Here is a 23883-nt window from a genome sequence, read left to right on the forward strand (position 1 = left end):
CTGCAGGGGAGGGGAGGGGAGTACCCACAGGGCATCTTTTCCACCTGGCCCCCCCAGCTCCCCACACCTCCTTTTGGAGCTGGCATTCATTGGTTAGCCAACCCATCTCCCACCTGTCTTCTTTCACACAACCAGATCAAGGTCGCATATGCCCAGGACTGTAGGCCTATGCCAGACTTGGTGCTGTCCAGTGGGGCAACTAGGAGACTCAGCAATATTAGGATGTGAGGCTCAAGAGTATCCGCAACCCCATGGCTCACCTGAGGTCACTGGCTACAATGTGCTGGCCAGATTTTTCCCCCCATTCCTCTGAATGTGTTGTTGGGTCTGTCTCTGGGTGGGCTTGACTCATGGCAGGCTATTCCCAAGTCCTCCTCAGTCATATGATACACAATAGGCCATTGTAGTCCAGGTCAGGGCCCTCTGCTGTCTGGCTCCTGCTCACAGGCATTCACATGCTCTCACCTTAATGGGTTAATTTGCCTGAGCCAGGCCTTTCTGGTCCTTTCTAGCTGCCAGTGCAGGGCCCAGCCTGGTACCCACACTGGCACGGCTACCTTCCGAGGCTGGCATTTTATACCTCTGTTGTGGTTCAAGCTAACACCGCTGAGTCTTACTTGGCAACAGCTTCTTACCCACACTGCTTTTCTGCACACATATTTAAGTACACGGGCAGGCCTGTGTCCTATATTGCCTGACCTCTCATGGTGTACGGTGGGCACAGGATGGGCACTGCTCAGTGGTACATCAGAAAGCCGAGGCTTCTAGGGAGAGAACTCACAACAGCAGAGTCATGTGAGTGGACACACCACTGTCCAGGAAACATGGCTGTTATCTGTGCTTCTGGCCCAGGTCCCATGGCATGGGTGGAGTTAGCAGAGCCCCTGTAACCCCACAGCCAGGGGCATTTACTCTGCAGAGCTTCCAGCCTGCTCATGCTCCTGTGTCCCCACTGGATCATACCCATAGATGCTACCATAACAAGGAAAATGTCCCAGGGACATGGGTGGCCTACAGGATGACATTTGACCCAGCGTGACTGGGGATTGGACAACGGAGGCTCAAGAGGACCTCACAATCTGGCATCTGATGAAATGAGTCCTATGACTCTGGAACCCAAAGCTTGGATCAATTTTGCATGCAGCAGGTCACCCGAATCCCCATGTTTCCTGTATTTTGGAAAGCAACGCTCTTACTGACCATCATACTATCCTAACTGATAACCTCACTGAGGTGAGGGTCCTTTCAGCCCTGCCCCTGAGGTCTAGACCAGGACTCAGTGTGCATGAGACCTGATGCCGCCGACAGCCCTATGACTCCCTGTGAGCACACACAATCTCCTGGGCAGCTCTGGCACAGCAGTGGCCGTACCTTCTACTCCCTGTGACACACAGCAGCTCATTTAGCTCTTTTTGGGAAATGGCTTCTAAAGCAAACAAGTAACCCCAGTGATTTCAATTCTCTACTTTCTCTCAGTTTAGCCAAATTATAAAAGGAAACAAGCCCTGGGTTTGTAGAGCCTGAACTCCCCACTAGCACATGTCACTTTGGGTTAGCAAGCGCTTCTGCCACCCTCAGCCAGGTGCCCCTGGCAGCAGGCAGCTGGGTCAGATGAGCACATTCATCTCCTGAGGGTACAGCCTGTCAACCTCATCAAGTCAGACTGAGGCAGCAGAGTGCTGGACCCCGGAGACAGGCAGCTGCAGCTGACCTGCCTGAGGCCACACTGCTGCAGCAGCTTCTACTCCATCTTGGCTCACACACAGGCTCCCTCCCCACTCTTCTTCCCCACGTCCTCCAGGCTTCGTAAGTAGAGTCTGGCTCTGTAGGGCAGGCTCACCTTGAATTCATGGCAGTCCTTCTCCCTCATCCTTATAGAGTACTGGGAGAGCACCAGCACACCTGGGTGCTTGGCCATCTTCACAGCTGGCTTCCTCCCTTTCATCAGGGCCCATTTGGAGAGGCCACGTCTGGGGAGAATGGGCAGGTGTCTTATGCTGCGGCTTGCACACAGACCTCCCCAGGTCCTCACCCCAAGCTCTGTCAGGAGAGATGCTGCCTCTCTGACCCCTTCTCGTCTCCAGAGGCCGTAAAAGCAGACAGCACCTTCAGAGCCAGCCCTGGGGAGCTGAACTGAGACCCAAACATCACAACATTTCCTCGACTCCAGGAACCCTGACCCCAAATCTTTCATCCTGGCTCTGAGTGTCTAGCCTTGTACTCATCAAAATGGGAGATCACCAGGCTCATGGAGTCCCTGATGCCAAGGAGGGTCATTGCATGTACTCTTTAGTCCTGGTGCCAGCACAGCCTCTCCACTCTGTTCTTGGGGTGCCTCTGGGACAGCTCCCTCTCATTCTCAGCCTCCAGGGCAAACACCTGGATCTATGGCAGTTGCTCTGTCTTTGGATGTCATTCCCCTTCAGGCTGGTGACTCTCATCTCTCATCTCAGGTCACCTGCAGACCTTGACAGACTGCTCCCTAACCTTCTACCTCCCAGACATACAGAAGCCCCAGCCTCTGAGGCAGGCACACCTGTGAACTCTGCTCCAGGGCAGCATCTCTAATCCCTACAACCTACAAACCTGCCCTGACAGTTGGCCACGGTGACCCTGGATCACGGGATGCCCACCCTGAGTCAGCCCTTGTGCTTACTCTGCAGGGCCTGATGCACTCGAGTGGCCCCGTGGGCCGGCACCGGCAGCTTGTCCTGGTTCTGGAAGGGGAGCTCTACCTTGTCCCCTTTGCTCTCCTGAAGGGCAGCGCCTCCAACGAGTACCTGTATGAGCGCTTTACCCTCATTGCCGTGCCTGCCCTCCGCTCGCTGGGTCCACACTCTAAGGTAACGTTCTGCCTGGCTCTGGGGTCGGTTCCCACATCCCGTATCCTGAAGAAAGGGTGGGATTAGCAACCAGGCCCCAGACCTAGGACACAATTCATATGGGGTAGTTTCTGCTTCAGTGGTGTTGAAGATCTTAACTTTTAGTTTGTTGTTAAATTATAACTTTAAGTTCCCAGGGCTGACTCCAGGTTCCAGGTGGAAAATGCCTGGCACTCTAGGGAACTGGGTGACGCCAGCTTCCAGAAGCCTCCACTCTGCAGGGAACTGTCCTGGTGTCTGAGGGGGCAGGGTGCACTGGGTCGTGAAGATGCTGGAAACGTAGGGTGAATGATGTCAGGGACACCAGATGCCCAGCTAACCCTGCTGTTCCCTCCCCTGCAGTGTCACCTGAGGAAGACGCCACCCACATACTCCAGCTCCACTGCCATGGCAGCTGTCATAGGCAACCCCAAGCTCCCATCAGCAGTAATGGACAGGTGGCTGTGGGGACCAATGCCTTCTGCAGAGGAGGAGGCATACATGGTGTCAGAGCTTCTGGGCTGTCAGCCCCTTGTGGGCAGTATGGCCACCAAGGAGAGGGTCATGAGCGCCCTGACCCAGGCAGAGTGTGTCCACTTTGCTACCCACGTCTCTTGGAAACTGTCGGCCTTAGTCCTCACACCCAACATGGAGGGCAACCCTGCTGGCAGCAAGAGCTCCTTCGGCCACCCCTACACAATCCCCGAGTCGCTGCGGGTGCAGGATGACGCGAGTGATGGAGAAAGCATCTCAGACTGCCCACCGCTGCGGGAGCTGCTCCTCACTGCTGCTGACCTCCTGGACCTGCGGCTGTCTGTGAAGCTGGTGGTCCTCAGCTCTTCCCAGGAGGCCAACAGCCGCGTCACAGCAGACGGCTTGGTGGCGCTGACACGGGCCTTCCTAGCTGCCGGTGCACAGTGTGTCCTAGTGGCCCTGTGGCCAGTGCCCGTAGCAGCTTCCAAGATGTTTATTCACGCCTTCTACTCGTCCCTGCTGAACGGCCTGAAGGCCAGCGCCTCCCTCGGTGAGGCCATGAAAGCAGTGCAAAGCAGCAAGGCCTTCTCACACCCCTCCAACTGGGCAGGTAGGCAGCCCAAGCCTGTCCATGGGCCCTGGGTGGTCCTCCCAGTCTCATTCTGCAGCTGGCCAAGGGCAGGAAGTTGGCTCTGGTGCCAACACCCTCATACTCAGCCCCTGAAGGCACAGTCATCACCTTCTGGACTAAGGAGTTCACCCTCAGAGCAGTGTCTGTGGACAATGGGTGTCACAGTGGCACCTGAATTTAAAACCCTGTGTTAGTAAACAAGACCCTTGATGTGGCCTCTGGAAGATGTAGATAGGGCGGTGTACCGTGTGGAGGTCACCAGCCCCTCTGCAGTTCAGTGTCCCTGGCAGGTATGTGGCTCCTTCAGGGCAGCCCTTATCACTCATCAAGGCAGCACAAAGCTATAGCATGGCTGTGCCACTTAACTGCTGGTGTTGTGGTGGGGCAGGTGTCCTGGTGACCCATGGTCCCTTGAGACCACCCCTGTCCTGTTCATACCCCACAGCATCTATGTAGGAAGCCTGGTCCTCTGCCAGGCCCTTCATTCCTACAGGGGCTCCCTGCCCTGTGCTGGCTTCCTGGGTGTCGTGCACTTGTTTGAAAGTGGCATTCATTTGTTTTTCTTTATGGACAACCTAGGCAGGCAAAGGAGCTAAGGGTTCAGGAAGGAGATGGGTGAACTCCTGTTGCTTAGCTGGGCTGGTCTTTCTTGCTAGCTCAGGCTGCTCCTTCTGAACTGGAGGAACAACTTCTCTTTACCCCTCTGGTTGCTGGTTCCTGCCCCAAGTTCTCTTCCACAAGGTCTTTTGACAAGGAAGCTTCAGGGTGCCCAGGCTAGTGGCTGCTCTGGGGTATCTTCCTGCCACTCATTGAGACAGCCAGGTGGTATGGGTGCCCAAGAGGCCAGGGACTGAGACCACACCCATCATTGCCCAGCTCTCTAGCTGAGCACGTGGGAGGAAATGGTCAGGGCAGCAGTACTGTTCCCTAAGGTCCCTCTGTGCTGTCCTCAGGTTTCACGCTTATTGGGAGCGATGTAAAGCTGAATAGCCCCTCCTCACTCATCGGCCAGGCCCTCACGGAGATCCTGCAGCACCCGGAGCGGGCACGGGATGCCCTACGAGTGCTGCTACACCTGGTAAGGGCTGATGGGACCCTGTGGGGAACCCGGCAAGGCAAGGTGCCAGTGAGAACCAGCTGGGACAGCACAAGATGGGGGACCCAGTGCAAGGCATGGTGACCAGATCCAGCTGCTCCATTTCCCCTGGAGGAAGGCAAGGTGCTGATACTTCAGTCTCAGAGGATTCGCGGCAATGAGTCCCAGGAGTGCAGGAAGACCCAGCAGCTGACATCCATTACCAGAGTCTTTCCCTGGTTTGAGAAAGGACTGATTGTAGCCTTGGCCAGCCCAGGGTTCATGAGGCCGTAGGCATCTGCACAGCAGAAGTTGTCAGTTAAGATTATAGAGGGGTTGGTCACTATCCAGAGGGAGCAGAGGAGGCGGACTGTGAGCGAGCAGGGACAAGATAGAAAGCAAACAAAGAAAGTGAAAAAAAAAAAAAAAAAAAAAAAAAGATGGTCACTCAGAAGGGACAGCTAGAAGGATCAGGGGTTAAAGGCTAATTCAGAATACAAAAGACCATGTCACTCCCAAAATAAAAGTCACACGACATTTGTCCCATCTTTCAACCCTTTGCTGAAAGCATGGAGAGCAGTTTTCAATCATTCCCAACCCAGCTCTGGCCCAGGCTGGGATCCAAGTAGCATGGACCCACTATCTGTGGTTACCCACAGGCCTCGAGCAAGCACCATAGCAGAAGCTCCTGCAGAAGACCCGCTCCAGGAGCTGGAAGCAGGTTGGGGTCCAGGTGGACAGGCCACCTTGGCTATGTAAACATCTTACCCCATAGGGAAGACTCAAGCAGGGCCCTTCAGACCCCCACACCCTGGGCCTGGTGGCTCTGTGCACATCCATTCTTCAGGCTTGGGTCTATGTGGAGGTTCTGAAGCTTAGGCAGTCAGCATGCACTGTACCTAGGGGTGCCCAGTCCTGCTGTGAGAAGCCACACTCGAGGCCCTGAGGATGCTGAGACTGGCTTCCTCTGTCACCATGTATCCGGAAGCCACAGTACCGGGCCCTTCTAGTTCCCCACCACGTCTAGAGCACTCCTTCTGTACCATGCAGACTTCTCCTGGGCAGCAGAGAACCCCGGCCCCACGCTTCTCAGGGCCCGGGGCCTCACACTGCAGGAATATTGACTGCTTCCCTCCATCAATGGTACTCACCAGAGCCACACAGCAGGGCCCCCCCACACACACACTTCCTTGTGACGATGCCTGTTTCCCCTTCAGGAGGCAGCGTGTCTCCTCCAAGACTCTCTGTCCCAGGGACAGCCACTTGTGACTGTTTTAAGCCACTTCTCTCCCCCAGACTCTGATCTGTGCTGTTTTGTTCTAAGAGAAGCCTCGGGTGACATGGGGGACAGTCTGCAATCCTCTGTGCCTCAGGCCTGTGACAACTCAGGCCAACCAGGGAGCGGTGCTGTTGACACATTCTGTAGAAAATGAGGATCTGGCAGGCTGGGCAGGCTCTGACCTGAGGCCATTCTCTGCGATCTGCTAGTGTCTGAAGTGTCTGAAGTGGAGAGGAGACTTCTTCATCTGACGACCAGATCCTTACTGTCACACCTTCCTATGCCTAAGGCCCAGTGATCTCTGCACCATGTCCTTAGGCCTGGACAAATGGGAGTTTTAGGTGGCAGTAGTCAGCACGGCACTGACTTCCCCCAGAGCACTAGGAGGAGGAACAGGGCTGATCTGGATCTCTCACTGTCCTGTTCCCCACTAGGTGGAGAAGTCGCTGCAGCGCATCCAGAACGGGCAGCGCAATGCCATGTACACATCGCAGCAGAGTGTAGAGAACAAAGTGGGTGGCATTCCCGGATGGCAGGCCCTCCTCACTGCTGTGGGCTTCCGGCTGGACCCTGCGGCCAGTGGCCTGCCGGCAGCTGTCTTCTTTCCAACCTCAGACCCAGGCGAGAGGCTGCAGCAATGCAGCAGCACCCTGCAGGCCCTGCTGGGTAAGCTGCGATGCGGTGGGGGTGGGGCGCTAGCACAGAGGGGACCACAAGACACAAGAATGCTGGGCCTTGTAGCCAGAAGTATCACCAGACATGGCAGAATCCCACAGCCACTGATGCATGGCTGATGCCCACCTCACCCAATCTTCCTGTCTAGAGTGGTCACTGGGCTCCCTTCCTGGGGGTGTTCAGTGGTCTTGGGCAAATATCAGCCACAGATCAGCAGCAGCTGTGGTCCTGGCAAAACCACAGACCAACTAGAGTGACACAGAGGCAAACCACTGGGAACTAGGGTATCCTGGAAACATCACTGGGAGAGTCAAGCGTAAGGTCAGGATACCTCTTCCCTGGAGGCCACATGCTTCTGTCCTAAGCCACACAGGGACATGTCTCTGGCTGGGCCAACTTGCAGCAAACTATCCTCAGCACTGAACATCTGGAATTCTTTCCCCTGGAGGTGCCAAGACCCTCTGAGTAACATTTGCTCCTCTGTACTGGCTCAGGTCTGCCCAACCCAGCCCTCCAAGCACTGTGCAAGCTCATCACGGCCTCAGAGACTGGAGAGCAGCTTATCAGCCGGGTAAGTAAAGCTAGGCTGGACAGACCCAGACAGGCCTGTCAGGAATAGAGTGTGGTTTCCCTGCCTTAGGGAATGGCATCTCCAAATAGGCAGAGTCTACAGACAGGTTCTTAGGGCTCATAAGCCCTGCCTGTGGTCTAGGTGTCTCCAGAACCCTCCATTGTGGGGCATTTACCCACCAACCCCACAGCTTCCCAGAGTTTTCTTGAGTGTGAGCAGCAGGAAATATTAGATAGAAAGATTTATAGTGGAGAATCTTGCGGAGATAAACAGATAGAAAATAAAGGATAGCCTCGAGAGGGCCTGGAATCTATTCCAATGGGCCCCGACTGTCTCTGCCCAGGGTTTTTATAGAGACGCCAAGGGATGGAGCAAAAGACCTCCTCCCCCAGCACAGCCAAGTGCAGACCATCTCAGATACCTGCACTCAGGCCCGTGGTCCTGATCATCCTCTATTCGGACCTGCTGGGTAAAGCCACGAGGAACCCAAGAACGGGTTCCCACACTCCATTCGCTATCTTCTTGCACCCTGCCACTTCACTCAGCTTTCTCAACGAACTGACCAGTATCATAGCGACTGTCCTGAGCCAGCAGGCATTGGGCCAGCCCCTGAGGCACAGCACTGAGCACAAAGCCAGCTGCATGGCAGTTTTTAAAGAGGCTACTTTGGGGAAATGTGGGTAGAATTCAGGGGTTATGAGAATTTCTTTTCTGAGCTCTGAGCAGCATGATCCTGTGGCTTCTCTGTCTCCCTGACTTTCCTCTGGCCACTGAGAGTTAGAGTCCACCCAGGTGCAGCATGTGTGGGAGGACCTGTGGATGGCATTCTTCAAGGGTGCATAATGGTTTCCTGGTCATTCTGGAGGCTATAACTTGATACAGTAGAGCATGTTGCTCTGAGGTATTTAAGCCAGTCTCGGCCATGTGCCAGTATGGGTACCCTATCTGAGCTTCACCAGGGTAGACACTCTCAATGGCTCCTGGAGACTCCTCTGCCCTGGAGCTATTGGCATCCAGGGGCCTGACTTCCTGGAGTTCCTGCTGGTTTATAATTAGCATGCCTCATCTGCCTACTCTATAGCATCATGGGATACTTCTAGAATGTTGCATGTTAAAGCATCTAGAATGTTGGTCTGTGTCCTCCATACAAGAACACAGAACTTGAGGCTGAGAGCCTTCAAGTGTGCCAGCTCCTTATGCCTCTTGCTTTCATGGAACCAAGGGACTTTGGGTCTGCTCACTGTGGGCCCCAGGATAACGGGACACTAGCCGAGGCACGGTTGTCACCTTGTGTCCCCTGCTGCCTCTTGTTCCTCTCCCTGGTCAGAACCAGGCTGGTGCAGGGCTTCCTGCGGCGGCGGTGGCGGCACTCAGCTTGTGTGCATAACTGCTATGCTTGAGTCTAAACTCTCTCTCTCTCTCTCTCTTTCTCTCTTTCTCTTATACTGTGCTGGCTGAAGGCTGTTAAAAATATGGTGGGAATGGTGAGTACAACTTTAAACAGCACCTGCTGTCAGGTGAGCACCTTGCCCACCCACCCCAGTCCTGCAGCTGAGCTCACTGGCTGTGCACATGCGCGCTGGCACAGAGCTCTGGGCTGGGGCTTGTCCCCTCCTCTGCTCTTGCTGCCCCTTTCCTGTTCCACTCTGTCCTTGGTGTGACCTCTTAGGTTCCACTAGAGCAGCAGGGGCAGAACCAGTGACAAACACAGGCAGAGCTATCTCGCTCCAGAAGCAGAGTCCACAGTGGCACTTGAGTGGTTCACACGAGCTCATCCATGAACTTGCAGTTACAAGATGTGTTCAAATCTTCCTTGTCTTGTGAAAAAACTTTAAAGATGGTCGTAACTACGTCCATGATTGAAGACAGAGGGCGCCAACCCCAACTTCTCTCCCCCACTTCCACAGCCGCTCCTGTACTTTAGGGAAAGCAGAGATCAAAGCAGAGCTGGGACCCCGGGAGGCTCCTTTTCCCCTCCAGGTCCTTGCCCCAGAGAGGGCAGTAGGTATGACTACATGAACAAGGACCTCCAGAGGCTGCAGGTGTCATGAGAGGCCAGCAATCCATGGCAGGTGACATGAGCTTAGGCAGGGTAGTCCAAAGCCTGGCAGACCTATACTTACATCTGTTTGTCCCTCCCTCAGCTCCATCAGGTGCTGGTCCAGCTGCAGGCCTGCGAGAAGGAACAAGACTTTGCCTCAGCTCCCATTCCGGTCTCCCTCAGTGTCCAGCTGTGGCGGCTCCCAGGGTGTCACGAGTTCCTGGCAGCTCTCGGTAGGACCAAGCACCTTGACTTAAGAAGCTACTTCATTTCCGTTTCCTTTGCTGTTTTCCCCCATTTTCTGTTGGGTAAAACCTCGTGACATAGAAATACATCAACCAAAGATGCTAATGCTTCCCTCCATCACAGTGTCCCCTCTAGTCTGCCCTTTCCTCCCAGGACAGACCAAGCTTTACCACATTCCAGCGATTGCTGGCTGGAGGAAGGACAGTGGCCAAACCAGACCTCAGACTAGCAGAGAGGGCAGGAGGGCCACGAGCAGCATGAGGTCAGGGTAGGGATGGAGGCCCACCAGGCCGAAGGCAGGGCAGGACCTCTAGGCCAGACGAGGAGGTCTCTGAGCGATGTCAAAGACAATCTGTAGAAGATGTCAATATGCCATCACTACCACAGGGACCATCAGATACTGCAGGACTGTGCATCCTTATGCTCTGTCCTGGGCATCTACTCGCTGCCGGGGACTGGCTGCCTGTGTTTAAATCGTGTAATGTATTTCTAAGGTAGAAGGCAGTCGGCACTTTGTGCTCTCCATGATCTGGGCTACTTGTTTCTTGTCCAGAGTTAAGGCAAATCTGGTGAGTTGGAATCTACACAAATGCCACCAGAAGCAGGAGAGGTTGTCTTCACTTCTGTCTTGGCTATCAGCCGCCTCTGTGCAGTGACACCAGTGTATCACTGGAAGGTGGTCAGCCCTCCACATCTGTGAACACTGCATCTCCAATCCTTTACCAGTTGTCATGGAGACCAGTCCAGAAGGGAAATAATCCCGGCCCTGGCTCCTCCGAGGCTGGTTCCACTTGTGTCCTGTGAGCCTCTAAACCAGTGCACAGAAGGGGACGGACACACACACACACACACACACACACACACACACACACACAGCCCTGGTCCTTCCTGGAGGCAGAGTGGGAGGGGAGCAGAGTGGCAGCTCTGGTCTCCAGAGTCCTTCCATCCTCGTCTGAGTCCTTCTGCCAACCCAGCACAGGGCTGTCAGTGGTGGGGCAGCCGACTCCAGTCTCTGGCAGAAGCAGAAGATTCCATCAGAAGCATTTCATTTACATGATGACCTCCATGAGGCACCCCCTGTTTATTCTTTAGTCCAGAGAGTTAAGTTTCGCACAACAACCAGAATGCCCTGTGGGTCTTTTAGGGAACCTTATTCTGACTGGAATGTATGTCAGAATCCCAATCAAGAGCAGAAAGGGAACAAGCGCCCCCTTTGGTGAATGGCCAGCGTTCAGTCTGGAGCAGTGTGCCCCCCAGTCCCCATCATCTCACACAGGAGCCCCCATACAAGCTCCCTTTCCTTCTCCACCCCACAGTCTCCAGCAGGCTATGATGTCTCAAGTAGAAAGTCTGGCTGGTCTCTTGTGGGGACAGTCTTTGGCCACAGTGCCTGGGAGAGTGCTTGCTGGCTGCCTGTGTGATGCTCAGCTAACCTAGACCTCCTGGGCACATTTGCCTGGAGAACGAGCAGGTTGTTATGTCGCTGTGGCTATGTGTCTAGTCTCATGGAGCCTGACTCCAGGAAAATGGCAGAAGAGTCAGGCAAAATCCTGCAGAAGCAGGTAAGGCTGTGCCAGGCAGCTGTTCTGGGAAAGGCAGCCTGGCCTGACCACTATCAATTGGGAAATCCTGACAGCTAGATGCTCACTGGCACCCCTGCCATGCTGCCCTTGGTGAGAGCCATGCACAGCATGTGGCACCTTCCATCTTCCTCTAGGTTTTGACCTATGTGAGGTGGGCCAGGAGGAAGTGATCCTGAAGACTGGGAAGCAGGCTAGTCGACGCACTACCCACTTCGCACTCCAGTCCCTGCTGTCACTCTTCGGTGAGCACCTCCCCTTCCCTCTAATGGAGAGTGAGTGATGCATGCTTAGTTTGTGTTAGGATCTTCTGGGGAGGGGCCCGGAACTCCTTGCTCTGGAGAGCCTCATTCTTGGGGGACAGAGGCAGCAAGCTCATTGGCTTGCCTAAGGCCAACCTAAGAAACACCACAGTGGGGACAAGACTGGGGGAGAGTGGAGCTGATGGGACATGGCATGGTATCCGGACATGCCTGTCCTACTCCAGGTGAGCATAAGAGGCGCTCCTTGGGACCTGAGGGCATGCCTGGCCTGAGTGCTGCTGTTCTGGGGATAAGTTGGCAGCTGGATCACAGCTGGTTTGAGGGCAGCCAAACCAACAGGTCCTGCTAAAGAATGTGTACTGTGACAGGAAGGCTTTCCGAACAGGTGCCAGAGTGAGACGACACTGTATGACATCAGGAAGGCAGCAGCAGGTGTGGGCTGGAGTGCTGTCCTAGGTACATCATGCTCTAGAGCATCTGTGAGATGCCTTCTAGGTGGAGGCTGGGAGACAGGGAGGAGGCCAGTGCAGGCAAGGGGGGGAGCTCTGTGCCCCAGGGGTGCTGCAGGGTCAAAGGGCACTAGCAGAGAGTATGGGTCCACTGCTAACCAGCCCATAAGCACTGGACTCGGTGTGTGGGCTCACTAGTGACATTCACAAGAACAGTAAGGACTAAGGCTTGAGTGGAAGGTGACAGGAGCCGAAAGAAGGGCTGCTGAGGCCTGCGGCCTGTGGCTGGGCACGTCCTAGGGTGTTCCACTTCTTGTTCATGAGGACTGGGGGTTAACTGAAGTTGTGCTTATGCAGTGTGTAAGTCTTGCCTAGTTTCTAACATTAAGGATGTCTCATCAAGGAAATGTCAGTCTGTAAAATCCTAACTGCTCTTTGGCCTGCGTGTTCTGTGTCTAGATTCCACAGAGCTCCCCAAACGCCTCAGCCTGGACAGCTCGTCCTCCCTGGAGTCCCTGGCTTCAGCACAGTCTGTGTCCAACGCTCTGCCACTGGGCTACCAGCACCCGCCTTTCTCCCCGACTGGGGCAGACAGCATGGCCTCCGATGCCATCTCTGTGTACAGTCTCAGCTCCATTGCCTCCTCCATGAGTTTTGCCTCCAAGCCCGAGGGGGGTTTGGAAGGTGGGGGCCCCCGAGGACGACAGGACTATGATAGGCCCAAGAGCACCCACCCACAACGAGCCACCCTACCACGGCGCCAGCTGTCCCCTCAGGCCAGACGTGGGAGCAGCAAGGAGGAAGAAGAATATGAGGGGTTCTCCATCATCAGCATGGAACCTCTGGCAACCTACCAAGGTGATGGGAAGGCACACTTCTCCCCAGACCCCAAGCAGCCCTGTGTCAGGGCACCAGGTGGTGTGAGGCTTTCAGTCAGCTCCAAGGGAAGTGTTAGCACTCCCAATTCCCCTGTGAAGATGACCCTGATCCCCAGCCCAAACTCACCCTTCCAGAAAGTGGGAAAACTGGCAAGCTCAGACACAGGTGAGTCAGACCAGTCCAGCACAGAGACCGACAGCACCGTGAAGTCCCAGGAGGAGAGCACCCCAAAGCTCGACCCCCAGGAGCTGGCCCAGAGGATCCTAGAGGAGACTAAGAGCCACCTCCTTGCAGTAGAGCGCCTCCAGAGGAGTGGCGGCCCGGCAGGCAAGGGCTCTGAGCGAGAAGAGGGCGTGGTCGCAGCACCCAACAGCACCACAGTCTTCAGAGCTTCAGAAACCAGCGCCTTCAGCAAGCCCGTGCTCTCCCATCAGAGGAGTCAGCTGTCACCACTCACCATCAAGCCCCAGCCCCCAGCCAGGAGCTCATCGCTCCCCAAGGTGAGCAGCCCTGCCACCTCAGAGCTATCAGGCAAGGACAGCCTGAGCTCTCCTGGCAGCAGCCGCCCATCACCTGGCCGTGACACCCCAGCCTCCCCGGCAGACCCACCACTCTTTAGACTCAAGTACCCCAGCTCTCCTTACAGTGCTCACATTTCCAAGTCCCCCCGGAACATATCCCCTGGCTCAGGCCACCAATCCCCTGCGTGTAGTGCGCCATCTCCTGCTCTCTCCTACTCTTCAGCTGGCTCTGCTCGCTCCAGTCCAGCTGATGCCCCGGATGAGAAGGTGCAGGCAGTGCACAGCCTCAAGATGCTCTGGCAGAGCGCACCCCAGCCCCCAAGGGGTCCCCGGAAAATATGCCGAGGCGCACCAGGAGCCTTGACATCTAAAAGAGATGTCCTCAGCCTGCTGAACCTGTCCCCTCGGCACAGCAAAGACGAGGGCGGGGCAGACAGACTGGAACTGAAGGAGCTGCCTGCGCAGCGGCGTGATGAGGTGCCACCCAAAGTCCCCACCAACGGTCACTGGTGCACGGAGACAGCGGCACTGACGACATCTGGTGGCCTCGGCACCACAGCTGCCACCCGCCCTCTGAGACTGCCCTTGGCCAATGGGTACAAGTTCCTGTCCCCAGGAAGGCTTTTCCCTTCCTCCAAATGTTAAAGCATCTTGGCCCTGACTCAGTGCACAGTACAGCCAGAGTCTTGGGGTTCCTCATCTAGTGCAGTCACCCACACAGCCACTGAAACCATCTCTCTTCAGACAGGGGCTCCCCGGGCAAGGTCACAGCCATGCCAAATACCACTGTACTCACAGGTAGCTCCCCTGGGCCAGGTTCACAAAAGCAGGTCTCGCACAGGGTGGGAATGGCCGTGTCTTCTCTGCCTCTCTGCTCCTGCTTCTGCCACAGGACCTGTGGGAGGAAGGCAGCGCCGGTTTTGCTACCACGTCTCTATGCATATCTTTCCTGCAGGAGCACAAGCAGCTCCTGTTGGGCTCCCGGGTGCTGATGGTATATAGAACATTCTAAGTTCTGCACTGATGCATTACATTATCCAAAAGGAGAACTGTGGTTTTTAAAATGCCAATTCTTTGTGATTAAATTGTAGCCATTTTGGTGGATACCGGAAGTCACAGCCACAATGCAATAATTCATGTTGAAAGCGCTTGCATCCCCAGCTGCTCCCCATGAGCTCGGCTGGGGCCTTTGGACCCCACTGTTGGCCAAACTTGAATTTTCTTAAAAAAAAAAAAAAATTCTGTACTCTTGTCCAGGCATTTTAGAACTATGCAATTGTGGTTTAAAACACAACGTTGTGCTTTTAAAACATAACTGACCTTTTTTGTACATGGATAAACACTTGGTTTTATTATCAATAGTACTTTGCATTTATAGCTATTATTTTTAAAAGCTCAAGAAATTTTAAATGTCAAATTTTGAATATTCATCCATAAGTAGTAATCAAGTTTTCTTGGGGGTATGGTTGAAATTATTCAATTTACTTATTTAAAAAAAAAAAAAGATAGAAAGGAAAAAAAAATGTCCCCTGGCTAGCTAGACCAGGACCCCAGCTCCTTCCGCTGCCTTGCTGCGTTTCTCCTCCTCTCCCAGCTCAGGCCACAAACCTCTCCTCTCTCCATCACCAGGCCCCACAGCCCAGCTGGTTTCTTGTGACTGCCTGCTACCACCTCTGCATCATTATCAACCAGGTCAGTGCGAGTCACAGCTCCACCAGGTCAGGGGAAACACCCCATGTTTGTCCTAGATTCGGGTACTCCTCAGTGAGAGCAGTCATCACGGCCAAGTGCCCCCCCCCCAGGAGTGGGAGTGCTGACATCGTGACCCCCAAGGGCACTTCTCACCTTGAGCAGGATCTGACTTTGGTTTTGTTTCTCATTGTGGCTTTTTAAAGCAGGGTCTCTAGCCCAAACTAGCCTCTCAGATTTGCAGCAATCCTCCTGCCTCAGCCTTGAGGCCTGCACCCCCACACTATGCTACGACCTCACTCTGTAGCCACCGACTGCTACTTCCTCCTCAATGTGCTCTTTTAAAAACTGACACTGTCCCCTGGCTCCATATTATTCTGGTGAGTTTTGTCAGAGAGGATTCTGCATCTAAACAACCTTGTTGACAAACAATAATAAGGCTATCACATTTAACCTGCCCCATCCCTGGGAGAGAAATTCTTTATGAAAGCAGCATGTACTATCTTATGTTAGCAGGGAGCTAACTTGCCATGTAGCAAATGAAAACCAAACCCAGCACTGTGCATTCCACTTGCAAAGTCAGGTCCTCGGCAACCGAGAATCAACCTCAGCACAAATGCAGGTGGCTGGGCCTGTCCTTCTCAGCCACCACCTCAGCCTCTTCCCCCAAGTGCCCAGGAGCCTGGCTGTCTGTGCTCTGTCCAGGGTGCAGCCCACCATCAGCAAATACCTCCACCCCTCCGATCATGTATGACCATGTTGTCAAGTCATGGAGGACTCCAAGGCTGCTCTGGTGTACTCCTAGGTACATTGTTGTTTTATGGTTCACACTGAAGAGCCAAACAGTACCTGGAATGTTTTTATTTATCTTAGATATAAGTTTCAATGAAGGAAAACAAAGTTGACAAAATAATGGGACCAATGTGCAGATCTGAGTCATCGTTTATGTCAGTCTTGGTGATTTCACGCATGTGAAACAAAGTCAGTTGAAGCTTCCAGCTACACCGTAAAGAGGATTCTTCACATCATGAGAGACTGTGTGACTCAGCATTCTGTATGGGTCAGTGGTTGGCAACCATGATCCACAGACTAAAGCCAGTGGATGAGTTGGAAGTTTTGTTTGTTTGTTTGTTTGTTTGTTTTGGCCATAAGCCAGTGATGGGTTTTACCTTTGAAAAATGGTTAATAAGTACAAGACAAGTCTTGGTTTTGCCTCTTGGTTCACAAAGCCTGAAGTCACCTATTATTATCCTGCCTTTTAAAAGAAAGGTTGGCTCCTGGTACATACAGCAGAAAATACAACTGAAATTTTGTTCCACAGCCAGGAAGTTTTCAAGGAAGCAGTGGGCCCGGAGCCTTGAGGGCTCCCATTTGGTGTAGGTGGCTCCCACCTAGCCCTTGGCTCTTCCTCCTGTGTGGAAGGAGCCAACAGATGTGGGTCAAAGTTACAAAAGTCATCTCAGTTTCCCTTTGCTGGTAGTAGACAGATGTTCCCTAAAGCTCAGGAAATGAAAACTTTTAATAAATTTTTTCTTAAATGTCCTACCCTGCTCTACCAGACAAAGACATGCCCCAGACAAGCAACAGCCTCCTCTGGGAGCTTGGTGGGACCACAGAGCAAGGCCATAGGCTGCCCCAGTTCTTACCAGTAATGACTGCTAACTGCAAACTAACACAAGAATCACCTACAAAACTTACATCTTGACCCACACTGTCCCTGCAGCAATGAACAGGTCTCACCTTCCTCCCTTTTAGAGAAAAACTAAAATCAGTCCACACTGATAGGTGGTGAGGTGCTGCCCACAGGATCCAATTGCCCCTAGCACACACAGAAGCTTCAGCAGTCCTTGCTGTACACCTCACAAGGCGGCAACCAGCAACAGGGCAGCTTTTCCTCACACATTTTGTTTGATCTGAATTGACTGTATATGTGGCTTGTGAACTGGGCCTGTCTGTAGCGGATCCTTCAGAGATGTCCATGCCAGCACCCACCCACCCCAAATCCTGGGCACCTCCCCACTTGGCATTCACGCTCCTTATATGCATTGTTAGCCACCTTTGGCCTACATGGACTTTTTTTGTAAATTACACAGTTTCCAAACAGCATTAAACTTTTTATATTATGAAATTTGCCATGTAAAAAGAACTTCCTATTTTTATTGAGGCTGCGGGCGCTTGGCCCTTCCTTTGTGATTCAGTGTCTATTAAAGCATGAGCCTGTCAATTTTAAATGCTGTCTCTGAGTCTCTTTCTGTGCATTGCCCACAGTTCAGAGCGGCTGTGTTACAAATGAGCACACAATGCTGTCTCTGAGTCTTTCTGTGCATTTCCCACAGTTCTGAGCAGCTGTTACAAATGAGTGCACATCTGAGTGACTCAACTGTAACCCTGCCAGGGGACATCAGGAGGAGAGCAAGGGACACTTGCACCAGGCACTCTAGACACTTACAGAGTCTTAGATAGCCAACACTTGGCTCTTCTAGAATCATAGTGGAGTGCCAGAGATGTCTACTGTTGAGCAGTTACTTAGATAGGAAGGAAAAACAAAGCAGATTTTAGCCACCTGATGGCCTATCTCAGAAAACTTTCAAGGAGGCTCTTCAGGAAGAAGAAAGCAGTCCTCTGCATGGAGAGGCATGAGCCTAGTGAGCAGGCCAGTGAGATTCAAGGATACAAGCACTTTAAGGAGTGATGTCCTACTGGGTAACAGGAAAAATACTAATCAACAATATATAAAACATTGATGCTAATCTGCCGTGTCAGAATAGAAGGAAGTAGATTTTTTAAAATACATTAGTATGCAGAAGCACAAAAACAGAGAAGACTGTATTAGTGTGGGAGAAATACAATAATAGGACAGGAAACGGAGAACAAACTTCTGTGACATGAACATAAGAATGTCAAGTAAACCAAGCAAGCGCAGCCTGAGAGAAGATGGCAGGCCCCACTCTGTGTGCTGTTTGCAGAGCTCACCACAGCACATAGCCTCAGATGGCTGACAACAAAGAATGAGAAAAACTCCATCCTAAAGTAGAAGACACAGCAAGAAATCAGAGGCCTGCTGCTTTACCATGAACTTAGCAGGAAGGCAAAACTCCAAAGTTGGGTGCCACTGACTACAGAGCCTCAAAACTCGCTGCTGGAAGTGTGGCAGATGGTCCAGTTCTGAAAAATGTCTTGTCCTGAAGGGAGACTACAACCCATAACCCTGGATAGCTGAAAGACCAGAGTATATGGTAGGTTAGACAATCCAGCAAACAGGAAACCTGCCTTGAACATCGAAGGCACATTTCTCACATGCACATGGAAGGTGTTTCATGAAAACAGCATATAGAGCACATAATTATTCCTAAAGAGCAGAGAACACTGGTCCCTACCACACAGTTACAGCACAGTACAGTTCATCACAGAAGAACACTGGTCCCTACCACACAGTCACAGCACAGTACAGTCCATCAGAGAACACCAGTCCCTACCACACAGTCACAGCACAGTACAGTCCATCAGAGAAGAACACCAGTCCCTACCACACAGTCACAGCACAGCACAGTACAGTTCATCACAGAAGAACACCAGTCCCTACCACACAGTCACAGAACACATAAAAAACACATACACACAGTCACAGCACAGCACAGTACAGTTCATCACAGAAGAACACCAGTCCCTACCACAGTCACAGCACAGCACAGTCCATCAGAGAAGAACACTGGTCCCCATGTTCTGGGATGGCGAACAGGTCCATAGCATTTTAAGACACTACAGCTGTCACTGGTTTCATGGTCGCAGGAGGATTGAGTGCCCTGACCCACACACTAAAGCCCAGGGCAGACTTCGAGGCTAGTGGTGGGGCACCCGCTGAGCTAGAAGCCTCCTGCTCGCTAGGGCTCCTCTTCAAAACCAAGTGCTCATGCCCTGACAGCACCACAGCGTGACAGCTTCTCCTGTGAACACCCTCTTGTCAGGCTTTCCCAGGTATGCAGCCTCCAGCAGGGGAGCAACAGCCCTGTGTCTGCTCCAACAAACTAGGTCACACATCTGGGTCCAGACACACTAAAGGGACATGGTAGCATCTAGACAGTGTTTTACTCCGCAGAGACCATCACCCAGGCCAGCACACTTACTAAATTGGTAGCAATTGTGAATTTGGGCTTCAGGGGATAATAATACTCTTTGCTGTATAAATATCCTCAATACAGTTATATTAAAAAACAAACAACAAAAAAAAAAAACTTATAAATCAATTCCCAGAAGCAGAGCTCATGGCCTTCCCTTTGAGTCAGCATAGAGGGAATGAATTTGAGTTCTATTCTGCCTGGCAGCATCATGCCAAAGTCAAACCTTTTTTATACACACAGCTTTCTTTTTTTTCCCTTTATTTTATGTGTATGGGTGTTCTGCTTTATGTATGTGCAGTACCCATTGAAGTCAAAAGAGGGCAACAGATCCCCTGAGACTGGAGTAATACACAGCTGTGAGCCACCATGTGGGTGCTGAGAATTGGATTCAGGTCCTCTGTGAGAGCAGCCTCTGCTCCTAATTACCAAGGCATCTCTTCAGCCCCTGTATGGAGCTCTTTGAAACACCACCATTTTCTTTTCGAACCAACAATGTAATTGTAAAATAAAATTGATATGTAATCAGGAAAAAGGAAATTCTTACCTATCATTAAGGTATTTTCTGGTAAAGGATGTTGTTATATGTAAATCTAGCAAACAAAGGTAGGCAGAAAGTTGGTGGAAGTTAAAAGAAAATCCCCTTGGTGCATAATAATAAAAATACTAAATGTACAGAAGAAAGAATGTCAAAAGCTACAAGGGAAAAAGACCAAGTAACATATAAAGGCAGACCTATTAGAATAACACCTGACTTCTCAATGGAGACTCTAAAAGTCAGAAGGGCCTGGACAGATGTTTCACAGACTCTAAGAGACCCCAGAGGCAGATGGGAGGGTGATCTGTTGTGATGTCTGTCACCCCATTAATCAGCTGATTCGGCTGATCTGGCTGGCTAGGTGGCCCCTCCTCCCTCACTGCTCCATGTGCAGCCAATCCTGAAGCTGTGTGCTCAAAGAGGATGACCTTCCCTGAATAAAGGAGTCTGGTCTTCCGTCAAGGGTATGAGTAGCTTCACTCACAGATGCTAGCCCCAGACTACAATACCCAGCAAAACTTCCAATCACAATAGATGAAGAAAATAAGACATTCCATGATTAAAAAAACAAAACAAAACAAAAACAAAACCACAAAAAAAAACAAATGTAAACAATTTATCCACAAATCCAGCCCTACAGAAGGTGCTAGAAGAGGTCAGCCACATCCAAGAGAACACAAGGAGTACATAATCCCTGACCAGCAAATCAAGAGAAGGACCTGCACATGAACACACGCGCACACACACACACACACACACACACAACACACACACACACACACACACAGGGGGAGAGAGAGAGAGAGAGAGAGAGAGAGAGAGAGAGAGAGAGAGAGAGCGCAAAATAACAGGAATCAATAAACACTGCTCCTTGATATCTCTCAACATCAGTGGTCTCAATTCCCCAATAAAAAACCACAGACTAACACTAAGGATACAAAAACAGGATCCATCCTTCTGCTGAACCCAAGAAACACACCTTAGCATCAAGGACAGACATAAGCTCAGGGGAAAAAGATGGCTGATTTTAAGTTGAATCACAGAGCTTCGGTAACAAGAACAATATGGTTCTGGCACACAGACACACATAGAGACCAGCAGACCAGAACAGGAGATCCAGACAAAACACAGCTATGGCTAATTCACCTTTCATAAAGATGCCAAAACATCCTGGAGAAAAGACAGCCGTGCTGGGAAAACTAGGTGCCCACAGAGAGGAGAAACTAGATCCTTATCTTTGGCTCTGCACAAAACCTCTGAATGGATCAAAGACCTCAGCATGAGACCTGAAACTCTGAAACTTCTAGAACTGAAAATAGGAGAAACACCTCAGAAATAGGCACACAAGTAAGAGCCTCCTCACAGGACTGAGTGACTCAGAAAATGAGGCGGCAGATGCCAAGTGAGACCTCATGAAGTGAATGCTTCTGCACAGCAGTGGGAACAGTTAATTCAGTAAAAAAAACCTACAGAACAGGATTAATATCCAGAGTCTACAGAGAGCTTAAAAACTAGGAAACAACACAATCGGAGAGGTGGGCTGGGGACTGAACGCAGCTCCAGAAGAAATACAGATGGCAACAAGTCCTTTCCAGGCGTCCACACTCTCGGCTGTCAGGGAAGTGCATCAGAGAGAAGCCGTCTGAGATCCACCTCCCTAGTCAGACTGGCAGTCATCAGGAAAGCAAACAGCAAATGCTGCTGAGGATGTGGGGAGGGGAGGGAGCCACTGTGGGAAAACTGGAAACAGACCTGGTGGCCTCCCTGCCATACCACCCTGGTTATAAAAGGACTTGACCTCTCACTGGAGACTCTGCGAGGAGGCAGCCCAGCCCACATGGCCACGGCATGGGACATCTACACAAGAAGGTTGCATTTCACCATGAACAAAAACAGAATCATAAGAAAATGGTAGGAAGGAAACATTACAGGAGGTGCCAGGCTTGGAAGACACACATCGCACACTCTTGTGTGTGTAAGGCCTATCTTCCAGTTTTTATGCTTGTGTGTTTATGTGGGGGCCCAAGAAAGGCGGGAAAAGGAGGTTAAGGAAGAGGGGCAGGGCAGGTAATGGGGAACACTACAGTGAAAGATGGGGCGAGGGAGCTGATGAGGGAGAAACAACAGACTATGTGTGAAAATACCGATTCTGCTACTCTAATTAAAAACAAAAAAACTTTATACCGTCAGCATAGCTAAATTGGAAAGACCGACTATGACAGATGCTGGCGAGTAAGCGAAGTGACTAGAACTCCCGTGGGGTGTAAAACGGTACAGCCACTCTGGAACTGTTTGGCAGCTCCCAGTAAAACAGAGTGTGCACTCCCCAACACCCGCCACCAGCTTCCTCAGCACTTTCTCCAGAGAAATGAGTAAACCTGTCCACAAAGAGATTTGCTCACAAATGTTCCTAGCTGCCTTATTTACACAAACTCTAACTAGGAATGAGCCCTAGTGTGTACCAGCAGGGACACGGGTGTGTTCTAGGGCTCAGTGGAACCATCCAGCAGTGAGAAAGAATGAGGGACACTAACCAAGAGAAACCAGAGAAACATGGTGGGAACCAGGGAAGTCAGAGTTCAAACTCTGTGGCTCCACACACCACCCACTCTGAGAGAAATGAAAATGGCTGGACTCAGAGGGACGTGCAGACCAGCTGGGTTGGCGGGAGGGAACACCCTAGCATGGCGGGACAGGTCTCCGCCTTGGCTGGCACAGGCTACATGAACACAGACGTCTGGCTAGGCTCAATCAACCAATCCTTAGGATTCACGCTTCTTATTATGTTAAAAGCCCCAGCAGTGTTTGGTTTTCTTTGGTAGAAATATAACAAGCTGACTCCTGACTCTGTGGAGACAGCAGAGACCTGGAATACTGAGGCAGGCTGGAAGGGCACAACAGGACAGCCACACTCCCAGACACGAGGCTGCCACAGCTGTGCCGTCCAGAAGCAGACCCCTGGTCTGTGGTCACCTGATTTAGGGGACACAGTACCAGGGCACGGGAAGGAAGTGGTGCAGGTCACCTGAGGAGAGGACTCGGTGGGTAAAAAACCTGCCAGGCAAGTACAGGACCATAGTTCCATCCCCAAAACCCACAGGGACACTGCAACCACTGCCCCCCCCCCACATGCACCTCCACATATCCAAATACACACACCATATGCATATAAAAGCACACACATGCACCAATGTGCACAACACACACAAAGCTCCACACAAACATGCATACCGCATGCACATACACCAACCACACACACACAAACATACATTAATAACCCTGACCTCTACTTCAGTTCATACCATACCCAGAAATCAGTTCTCCATGGGCCACAAACATAAACGTGAAAGCCAAGGCTAACGACAGAAAGCCTAGGGATAGCACTGCCAAGACAGAAGTGACGGTCTCCTCACACTTTCCACACAGGACACAGAAGGTACAATCCGTGGGCTGGGGGACGCCTGTCAGCTGTGGAGGGGCAAACGCAGTAAGACACATCACACTCCACAGCAGCAAATCAGCGGCTACAGAGTGGCAATCTGGATGTCACTCTTATGGTGGGGCTGAGGACTTGCCTCCCTGGGTGGGTTGACTTGGTGAGAATCTGTGCAATGTGGTTATAATTACGTACTTTTCTGAAAAAATATTCTATGTCACCAGGTATAAAGCTTACAAAAATAAAGGCTGGGGACACCGCCTGTGGTGAGTGCTCACCCGGGGACACCGTCAGTAGTGAGTGCTCACCCGGGGACACCTGTGGTGAGTGCTCACCTGACTTTTTTTTTGACCTTTTCAAGGCCCCGGTCCCGTCCCCAGCAGTGCAAAGAACATTTAAAATACCACAAAACCCACCCCTGGTTTCCCTTCCCAGCACTCTCCCCTTTGACATTTTCCACAGCTCAAGAGACACCAGGGCCAACTCTTGAGAACAAAACCCAGCAAAGCTGCACCCCACTTCCTTTGTCTCACCACACAGGAATCCCCGAGGCCTGTGTG

At 51.9% G+C, this 23883-nt stretch overlaps 1 protein-coding gene across 3 annotated transcripts in view; it reads left to right on the plus strand.

Moving 5' to 3' along the window:
• Positions 1-17465, plus strand: part of Ttc28 (tetratricopeptide repeat domain 28) — a 433645-nt gene extending 416180 nt beyond the window's left edge. For 2 of the 3 annotated variants that reach the window (XM_028860613.1, XM_028860615.2), the window contains 9 exons: positions 2664-2843; positions 3225-3945; positions 4920-5044; positions 6755-6986; positions 7490-7566; positions 9027-9050; positions 9711-9840; positions 11571-11678; positions 12605-17465. In XM_028860613.1, the coding sequence (XP_028716446.1) occupies positions 2664-2843; positions 3225-3945; positions 4920-5044; positions 6755-6986; positions 7490-7566; positions 9027-9050; positions 9711-9840; positions 11571-11678; positions 12605-14190 (3183 nt within the window). In that variant the 3' untranslated portion in view covers positions 14191-17465. The remainder of the gene's footprint in view (positions 1-2663; positions 2844-3224; positions 3946-4919; positions 5045-6754; positions 6987-7489; positions 7567-9026; positions 9051-9710; positions 9841-11570; positions 11679-12604) is intronic. The other variant, XM_028860614.1, reaches the window with a different exon arrangement.
• The last annotated feature ends 6418 nt before the right edge of the window (positions 17466-23883 follow it).

The sequence above is a fragment of the Peromyscus leucopus genome, chromosome 23 (assembly GCF_004664715.2).
Source record: "Peromyscus leucopus breed LL Stock chromosome 23, UCI_PerLeu_2.1, whole genome shotgun sequence".
Classification (NCBI taxonomy): domain Eukaryota; kingdom Metazoa; phylum Chordata; class Mammalia; order Rodentia; family Cricetidae; genus Peromyscus; species Peromyscus leucopus.